The following is a 10,150-nucleotide window of genomic DNA, read 5'->3' as shown; positions in this document are numbered from 1 at the left end:
AAAACAAAAACCTCTAAAAAAAAAAAAAAAAAGAATTAGTTACTTAATTTTATTTATCATCATTACTATTTTTAAATTTGCTATAGGGTGCACACACTCACCAGAGAGAGGGAAAGCAAGAAAGCAAGCCACGAGGTCCAGGATTCGAACCACAGTCAGCAATATGGGCGGAATCCAGCGCCTTTACCACCATGCCATCTGCTGGCCCCTGGCCTGGACTCTTTTGAAAAAAAAAAAAAAAAATTTGCCATAAAAAACTGAAAAGAAAAGACAATTGTTCTAAAGTTAAAAAAAAAAAAAAGGAGACACTGAGGAATGTATGAACTCTGTTTCCTTGATTAGAAGAGAAAGTCACAAAAGACATCTGAACCAAATGAAACGTGGACCATGTATTAAATATAGCTGATTGCTGGGGGCCAGCAGGTGGTAAGGTGGTTCAAGGCACTGGACTCCCACATCGCAGACCGTGGTTTGGGTCCCAGACCTGGCGGCTTGCTCTCTCATCTCTCCCTGTCTCTGTCTGATCAAATTAAAAAATAATAATAACAAATGGAATCAAATAAATAATTCATTTAAAAATAAATAAATAAAAATAACTAACAATAACTGATTGTTAATTCTGAAGGATGACAATGATTATTGGTTATGTAGGAAACTTTCCATACTCTTAGGTGGTTTTCAGAATCTTACTCTTAAGTGTTAAGGGTGATTGATTTGGGGCTGGATAGTGGCAGAGCAGTACCACGACTGCAGTGCATGACTTACATGGGAAGGCCCGGGGCTCACACTCAAGACTCCCTCTGACATGCGAGGTGCACATGTGTGTCAGTTCAGGTGGCAGGACTGACCGTGGGACTCTGCGGGAGTGCATGTGTCTTTCTAGCGCTCCCTTTCTCTCATGGAAGAAATAAAACTTTCAAGGTATCATTTTTAGTTAAAAAAAAAAAAATGCAGAGACAGAGAGGTTATCAACGCCAAGAGCCCGGTCATCTGTTCCATCCTGCCCTGTCCTAGAGTACGCCAAGGTCAGACCAGGATGTGCACGCTCAACGTGAGCGAAATTGTCCAAAAGGGTGAAACTGCTTCTCTGCAGCCAAAAATCTTAAAAGGCTTGCAGTCTTCCAAAGCTCAACTCAAATCTTATTCTTTAGTACTATTTTCTCATTTCTCTTTAATAAAATTTCTCTCCTGGGGAAGGATGATAATGAAAAAAAAAAAAAAAGTTGAAAAAACTAGAGACCTCAGATACTCACAAGAACCAAACTTCCCAAACATAAAAAAGAAAGTTATGAATGTGGTAACAGTATGGGGTTTCTATATTATTTTCTTAAAGAATTGTTTTACTGGGGACCAGCGGGTGGCATGGTGGTTAAGGCACTGGACACTCCCACATGGCCACCCATGGTTCAAGTCCTGGACCTGGTGGCTTACTTTCTCTCTCTCTCCCTGTTTCTTTCTGGTTTTTTTATAGGTCAAATTAAAAAAAAAAAAAAAAAAAAAAGTGAATGAATAAGTAAAATTAGATAAATAATTCTTTAAAAAATAAATAATTTTCTTTCCTTCTTTCCTTCCTTCCTTTCCTTTCTTTCTTTCATTTAAATTTGACCAGAGAGGGATAGAGAAAGAGAAGGAAAGTGAGAAAGCAAGCCACCAGGCCAGGAATTCGAACTGTGGTCAGCCATGGGGGAGTCCAGCACCCTTAACCATCAGGCCACCTGCCGGCCCCCAGGATGGGGTTTTTAAAGTATCCTGTTATAAACTGCATATAAAACTATGCTGTCGGGAACCAGCAGTTAGCGTAATGGCTATGTCGCTGGACTCCCACGTAGTCAACCGCAGTTCGTGTCCCGGACCCGGTGGCTTAAAACTCACGCCGGGCGCGTGTGCGTGCGTGCCCAAGATCCCGAGAGGAGAATGGAGGAGAAGGGATTGCAGCGTGACCATCCCCCCTGGGGGGTGATTTCTCGCTTTCTGTCTCTATGTCTCTGTCTGTCTGTCTGGCGAGCGCACGCGCCCTACAGTGAAAATCTCTCAAAAAAAAACAAACTATGCTGTAAGGTTCCAATATTTTATTGCCATGTATATATTACATACTCACTATATATGCGTACATGTGTGCATAACTTATACACATCTTACATACGAGATAAAGACATAAGCACTTTATAAGCAATTAGGCATATCTTATAATTTTTAAAAATCTCTTTTTCTTGCTAAGTATCTCAAAGTAACTACAGCAAAGATTTAAATATTCCCAACACAAATAACAAATGGTTGACATGATGGGTATACTAATTACCCATTATGTTTTTGTACTAAAAAGTCCTACTGTAGGGGCCAGCAGGTAGTGTGGTGGTTAAGGCTCTGGACTCTCACATGGCCTAGCATGGTTCAAATCCCAGACCTGGCAGCTTGGTTTCTCATTATCCTTTTCTTTCTCTCTGGTGAAATTTTAAAAATAATAACAACACATAAAGTAGAGAAATTCTTTTTTTAACAATCATACTGTATCCCCATGAATATGTACAATTATGTTAATTTATATTTTTAAGTTTCTATACTTTTTATTCAAGATAATAAATTAAATTAAAAGCCTTTTTATTTTTCATTTTTAGATTTTGTTCTTGGGTGCGTGCACCTGCCAGAGTCACAAAGAAAGAAAGAGAGAAATTTCCCCCCAAGGGATGACCATCCCACAATCCCTTCTCCTCCATTCTCCTCAGGACCCTGGGCACGCACATGCACCAGGCAGGATTTTCAGGCCGCTAGGTCTGGGGCTCAAACCATGGAGTTGGCTATGTGGGATACAGTCTTAACCATCACACCTCCCACTGCCCCTAAAAATAATTTCTTATACTAAGACAGTATTGGACTAATAATTGTTAATGATTTTTCTTCATAAGATTCATTTAACAAGTCTATTTATTCTTAGTTAAAAGTAGGAACCTGTGTTCACTTCCAGTAAGCAGAAAAGGTTCAATAATGGACTCATCTTATTCCTTACTATGAAATTTATTTCACATTACAGAGGTAAGAAGCAGCTGTGCTTTAATTCAAAGGCATGTTTCTAACAATTCCTACTTGAGATAGTTGCCTACAAGTCATACACTTAAAAACTGCCCTCTGGGTTCGATGAAATGAGCCCAAGCAGCAAAAAACCAGACATAGCAGGGCTTGAGAATTCAGAGGATGAATACTCTCCAATCAAGAATGCTTTAGGGTCTTCCATATAACATATGAATCCCCCAAAAAATTAAGTTTGATCACAGGACTCTATAAGATACATTTTACATGGTCACGCAGGACAACTTTGTTCTTAATGATGCCATTAAATAAGACTTCTCAGCTGAGATCAGATATTAGGTTATTTTTATTTATTTATTTTTTTTGGGGGGGAGGTTTTTGCCATAGGGCGCATGCGCTCGTTAGACAGACAGAGACAGAGAAACAGAAAGCGAGAAATCACCCCCCGGGGGGATGGCCACGTCGTAATCCCTTCTCCTCCATTCTCCTCTCGGAATCTTGGGCATGCACGCACATGTGCCTGGCGTGAGTTTTAAGTCACCAGGTTGGGGACTCGAACCATTGTTGGCTACATGGGAGTTCAGTGACATAGCCATTACACTAACTGCTGGTCCCAAGGTTGTTTTTAAACTAGAAAAAATGGATTCAAATTATGTTCTGAGCAACTGAGAAGATGACCTTGACTAGACCACAGCCAGCAGGTGGCATGGTGGTTAAGCTGCTGGACTCTCACATGGCTGACTGTGGTTTGAATCCCGGACCTAGCAGCTTGCTTTCTCACTTTCCCTCTCTGTCTCTCTCTCATCAAATTAAAAAGTAAATAAATAAAATTAAAGAGTTTTAAATGAAAAAAAAAAATACACAAAAACCTATACATTAGACCACCATCCACAGAGCTTCCTAGGACTAAACAGAAGACAGACCACCTAACAAGAGAGTAATAAAAAAAAGGTCAAGTTTTTTATCCTTTACTTACAGGAGAAGCTCACAGATCCGGTGGCCCTTTTGTCCCATAGAGTCCAGATATTTAAGACACTTTCTTCTTAGGTCTATCACCTACAATGGAAAAACACAACATCCAGAAACAGCTTTAATGTTAACAAGGGTGAGAATTTATTTTCATAAAGAAAAAAAAAACAAAACAAAACATTGTTTTAAAAGTGAGATTTTTGCTGTAAGGGTACTTGTGCTGGCCAGAGAGAGAAAGTGAGAAATCACCCTTCAGGGGGGATGGCCACAACGCAATCCCTTCTCCTCCAATCTCCTCTTTAGATTTTTTGGGCATGCACACTTGCCTGGCCAAGATTAAGCCGCCGGGTCTCGAACTGCAGCTGACTACGTGAGAGTCCGACGATGTAACCATTATGCCATTTGCTGGTCCCAAGAAAAAAACATTTTTTAATATGCCAATACATGTACCAAAATGAATAGATTTCTCTAAGATATGTTAGTGTTTTTAAAAAGAAATATAAGGGCTGGCAGGTGGCGTGGTGGTTAAGGCACTGTACATACCCACATGACCAACCACAGTTTGAGTCCTGGACCTGGCAGCTCACTTTCTTACTTTCCCTCTCTGTCTCTCGCTGTTTGCCTCTCTAGTCAAATTAAAAAATAATAAATAAAATTAAGTAAATAATTAAAATGATATATTTTTGGCTAGCGCATGGCTGGTGCCTAAGGCCGATGGATCCCACAGGGCCAACTGCATGGTTAAGGCACAGACTCCACGGATTGAAAAACAGGCCAGGTGTGTATGCGTGTGCAAACTCCCAAAAGGACAGAGCAACAGAAGAGAAAGGACCGTGGTGTGACCATGTTCCATCGCGGGCGGGGAAGAGGGTGCTTTCTGACTCTCTTTTTCCCCCTCCCCGGAGAGTACATGAGCCTCTGACAAATTAAAAATCAACAAATACATTTTTTTAAAAATCATATATTTCTATTTCTAGAGAAAAGATCTAGAAACTTTTATTCACCAAAATATCAGTGGTTCTCTTAGAGTAATGAGATTTTTTTGCTTCTTTGTATCGTCACTTCTCTACAATAAATCTGTACCAGCTTGTAAGTATTATTATCAAACTAAACAAAATAACCCCCATGTGTATAAAACTCTGTTAAAAAAGAAAGTTGTGTGGGGCTAGCAGGTGGTGTGGTGGTTAAGGTGCTGGACTTCAACACGATCGGCTGTTGAGTCCTGGACCTGGCAGTTACTGACTTTTAGACCACCATCCACAGAGCTTCCTAGGACTAAACAGAAGACAGACCACCTAACAAGAGAGTAATAAAAAAAAGGTCAAGTTTTTTATCCTTTACTTACAGGAGAAGCTCACAGATCCGGTGGCCCTTTTGTCCCATAGAGTCCAGATATTTAAGACACTTTCTTCTTAGGTCTATCACCTACAATGGAAAAACACAACATCCAGAAACAGCTTTAATGTTAACAAGGGTGAGAATTTATTTTCATAAAGAAAAAAAAAACAAAACAAAACATTGTTTTAAAAGTGAGATTTTTGCTGTAAGGGTACTTGTGCTGGCCAGAGAGAGAAAGTGAGAAATCACCCTTCAGGGGGGATGGCCACAACGCAATCCCTTCTCCTCCAATCTCCTCTTTAGATTTTTTGGGCATGCACACTTGCCTGGCCAAGATTAAGCCGCCGGGTCTCGAACTGCAGCTGACTACGTGAGAGTCCGACGATGTAACCATTATGCCATTTGCTGGTCCCAAGAAAAAAACATTTTTTAATATGCCAATACATGTACCAAAATGAATAGATTTCTCTAAGATATGTTAGTGTTTTTAAAAAGAAATATAAGGGCTGGCAGGTGGCGTGGTGGTTAAGGCACTGTACATACCCACATGACCAACCACAGTTTGAGTCCTGGACCTGGCAGCTCACTTTCTTACTTTCCCTCTCTGTCTCTCGCTGTTTGCCTCTCTAGTCAAATTAAAAAATAATAAATAAAATTAAGTAAATAATTAAAATGATATATTTTTGGCTAGCGCATGGCTGGTGCCTAAGGCCGATGGATCCCACAGGGCCAACTGCATGGTTAAGGCACAGACTCCACGGATTGAAAAACAGGCCAGGTGTGTATGCGTGTGCAAACTCCCAAAAGGACAGAGCAACAGAAGAGAAAGGACCGTGGTGTGACCATGTTCCATCGCGGGCGGGGAAGAGGGTGCTTTCTGACTCTCTTTTTCCCCCTCCCCGGAGAGTACATGAGCCTCTGACAAATTAAAAATCAACAAATACATTTTTTTAAAAATCATATATTTCTATTTCTAGAGAAAAGATCTAGAAACTTTTATTCACCAAAATATCAGTGGTTCTCTTAGAGTAATGAGATTTTTTTGCTTCTTTGTATCGTCACTTCTCTACAATAAATCTGTACCAGCTTGTAAGTATTATTATCAAACTAAACAAAATAACCCCCATGTGTATAAAACTCTGTTAAAAAAGAAAGTTGTGTGGGGCTAGCAGGTGGTGTGGTGGTTAAGGTGCTGGACTTCAACACGATCGGCTGTTGAGTCCTGGACCTGGTGGCTTGAAAATCATGCTGCGTGTGTGTGTGCACATGCCCCAAATCCCAGGACGAGAAATGAGCTGCCACACGCCCATCTACCCTGGGCGGTGATTTCTCTCTCTCCCTTTCGCTGTCTCTCTCTGGCAAGCACACATGCCCTGTGGGGAAAAAAACACTAAAAAAAAAAAAAAGAAAAAGAAAGTTTTCAAGTACAGGGAACATGTCTTCTAGCTTTCTAAGTAGTTCAACTCAAAAAACTAAGCAGGAAATCTGCAGGACTGGCTCTACCACCTAGTGTTTAAGACAGCCAGATCTTATATAGCTAACTACAATGGTTTGAATCCCAGCCCTGGAAGCTTGAAAAGCATTCTGGGTGCATGTGCATGCGTGCCCAAAATTACGACAGGATGGAGAAATGAAGAAGGGACTGTGGCATGACCACGCCCCACTGTGGGGGTGCTCTGTCTCTTCCTGTCTCTCTCTGGCAAGTGCGTGTGTACTCTGTGGAAAAAAAGAAAAAGAAGGAACTCCGCTGAGTATGCCAACAACAGAGACTACTGCTATTCACTAGACAGAAAGGGGACCCCCCCCCCCATGATTTTTAAAAACAGCCTTTATCCAAATTCCAGAAATTAACCTTCTCAACTCACCACCAGACTCCAATGCACCTTCCGGTGAATAGGCACCAGAATGAGCTCTTGTTCAAAGAGATTTACTCCTTTGGTCCATCTTCTCACTGCTTGGTAGCCCCCAGACTTTAACTTGGGATAGAAGAAGGTACTGAACACGTGAAGTGCTGGATAGCCTTGCTTCTTGTTTCTTTCCACAAGAAGATTCATGTAAAAATTAATGACCTATAAATCACCAAGAGAATAAGTCAACACACAGCAAGAACGTTACCCAAATCAGCAGGATCACAGGTCTGTGCCACGAGCAGGTGTGTTCCAGTCAACCCAGGACCCAAACTGGACCTCCTGTGCGGCTCCAGCATTACACAGCAGTGCCCCGCTGCTGGGGCCACCACGGCTAGGCCGGAACTACTTCTGAAGTGTGCGCAACACTTGGGAGGCCCAAGAAGGAACCCGAAGAGAGTATCTGCAATAATGAAAGCTGTACATGCCAGTGTAGAAAAGACATGCAGTCATGTTCACGGGAAGTTCATTTTAATACATCTGCCCCAACTAACAATTACTAGCTAGAAGGAAATGCACCGAACTATTCATGTTTTAGCTCTTTCATTAGGGTAGAACTTCTAAACAATATATATTTTTAAAATAATTACTTATTTTATTTATCATTATTATCTAATTTGCTACAGGGCACGTACACTCACCAGAGAGACAGAGAGAGAGAGAGAGGGAAAGTGAGAAAGCAAGCCACCAGGACCAAGACTCAAAAGTGTGGTCGGCCATGTGGCAGTCCAGCACCTTAACCACACGACCTGCTAGCCCTGTGAACAATATCGTTATTGAACTTTTCTTGTACTTTCTAAATGTGTTATAATAATGCATTACATAAAACAAAACATTCTAGTTTTAGAAGAACATGTTTATTGGTAACTAGTCATGGGGTAGAGGAACAGAGGCAAAGAGACAAGATTCACAGACTGAGTAGTTAGCCAAAGGACCACCTGGAAAATTGCCAAGAAGAAATAAAAGCTAGCTTTCACGAAATACGTAAGAATAGACTGGCAAACTTTTGCAGTTACCACTCAAATAAAATATAGAAAAGGATATAAAGGATATACAGTATGTACACACACATACACACACACATACAGTGGTCGATGTACCCTTTAACTATTGAAATTAAATTGGGAACCAGCCGTTAGTGTAATGGCTATGTCTCTGGACTCCCACATAGTCGACTGTGGCTCGCGTCCCGGACCCGGTTGGCTTAGAACTCACACCAGACGTGTGTGCATGCGTGCCCAAGATCCCGAGAGGAGAATGGAGAAGGGACTACGGTGTGACCATCCCCCCGGGAGGTGATTTCTCGCTTTCTGTCTCTATGTCTCTGTCTGTCTGGTGAGCGCACGCGCCCTATAGCAAAAACCTCTCCAAAAAATAAATAAATAAATAAATAAAATAAAATGGCTCCTATAAGAATTCACCTATGGGCCTAGCAGGTGGCATGGTAGTTAAGGGTGCTAGATTCCCACATGGCCAGCTCCAGTTCAAGTCCTGAACCTGCCTGCTTGCTTCCTCACTTTCCCTCTCTCCCACACTGGTCAAATTTTAAAATAAATAAATACTTAAAGTTAAATAAAATAATTATTTAAAAACAACAAAAGAATTCATCTAAGGCCCAGCCAACACAGTGCATGCTGGACGCTGCTGCTGAGAAGGCTGAGGCCACCTGGAAGACCGAGTTCCATCCTAGCCACTGTCAGAAGCTGGGTGGAATGGCATGTCCCTGTGGTCCCAGCTGCTTGGGGGGCTGAGGCAGAAAGGGTAGATACAGCAAGAACCTGTATGAAGCGCCACACACAAATAAGAATGCGTCTAAATAAACCCTTGCTGTTTATTAGCTACACCCAGGATTTATGAGTACATCATTAAAGACCAGTAAATGAAGCGCTAGATGGAACTCAACACAGTGGCAGAAGAGGGGAACATTGCTAATTAAAGAAAATCAGAATAATTATCTTTTTAAGGCTTAGGATGTGTATGTTTTAAAGAAAACTAAAAGTTTAGGACCAGCCCCATAATCCAGTGGTTAAGGGAGCCTTATCCAACATGGCCGACCACGTGGTTGGAATTACAGCCCTGATAGCTTGAAAACACACCAGGCGTATCCCAATAGGACAGAAAAAACAGACAGGGTTACAGTGTGGCCATGTCCCAGTGGGTGGTGCTTCCCCACCCTCTCCCCACCCTGGTCTCTGGCCAGTGCACGCACCCTCTCACAATTACGAATATGGAGAAGAAGGTACCGCATGGCTCCAGCGAACTAGATATTTCAGGGAATGAAGATTTTCTACTGATAATTCAGCCTCCAGAAAATGAGCTAGCGACAGATCTAAGAGCACTGTAGCTAAACATCCAAATACTAATAGGGTTAAAATATTCCCCAATATCTACTGAATCTGAGCACCAGCAATCACAACAGAACGGCAAAGAGATTCTACATCACCTCTGTCTGCTTGCTCCTGAACATTCAGGCTGAACTTCAAGAATTTGAAAGAAACACAACATCCATCAGATGACAAGAAATCACTGCCGGATCAAAAGAAATATGGGAAAACAAGAAAATACCTCTCCTCCAAGGGAAAGGAGTAACTCTTCTTCATCCACAAGCAGTTCGGTGAAAATCATGGAAATGTCTGATAAAGAATTTAGAACATTCATAATGGCAAAGCTAACAGCGATGGAAGAGAAGAGAGATAATGAACTGCTAAAGAGAAAGGAGAAAGAAGTTGACGACTTCCAGGAGATGAGGAAATTCTTGCAAGATCTAAAAGAGGAATTACACACTTTACAGAAGACTCAAACGGAACTGCTAGAGATGAAGTCTATAATACAAGAAGTCAAAATCTCCCTTGAAAGTATTAAAAGCAGACTAGATCATTCAGAAAATAGAATCTCAGATGTAGAAGAGAAAA

The 10,150-nt window shown here is 41.4% G+C and overlaps 1 protein-coding gene across 3 annotated transcripts in view; it reads right to left on the bottom strand.

Annotated features, from left to right (window-relative positions):
• Nucleotides 1–10,150, bottom strand: part of SENP2 (SUMO specific peptidase 2) — a gene marked incomplete at its 5' end in the record, with an annotated part of 44,515 nt that overhangs the window by 5,821 nt on the left and 28,544 nt on the right. For all 3 annotated transcript variants that reach the window (XM_027776696.1, XM_027776697.1, XM_006160782.3), the window contains 2 exon segments: nucleotides 5,339–5,418; nucleotides 7,197–7,400. In XM_027776696.1, coding sequence (XP_027632497.1) covers nucleotides 5,339–5,418; nucleotides 7,197–7,400 — 284 coding nt within the window.

Source organism: Tupaia chinensis, unplaced genomic scaffold (assembly GCF_000334495.1).
Source record: "Tupaia chinensis unplaced genomic scaffold, TupChi_1.0 Scaffold000708_1, whole genome shotgun sequence".
In the NCBI taxonomy this organism is placed as follows: domain Eukaryota; kingdom Metazoa; phylum Chordata; class Mammalia; order Scandentia; family Tupaiidae; genus Tupaia; species Tupaia belangeri.
The sequence above is the reverse complement of the archived record's forward strand: the minus strand, read 5'-3'. Positions and strand labels throughout refer to the sequence as shown.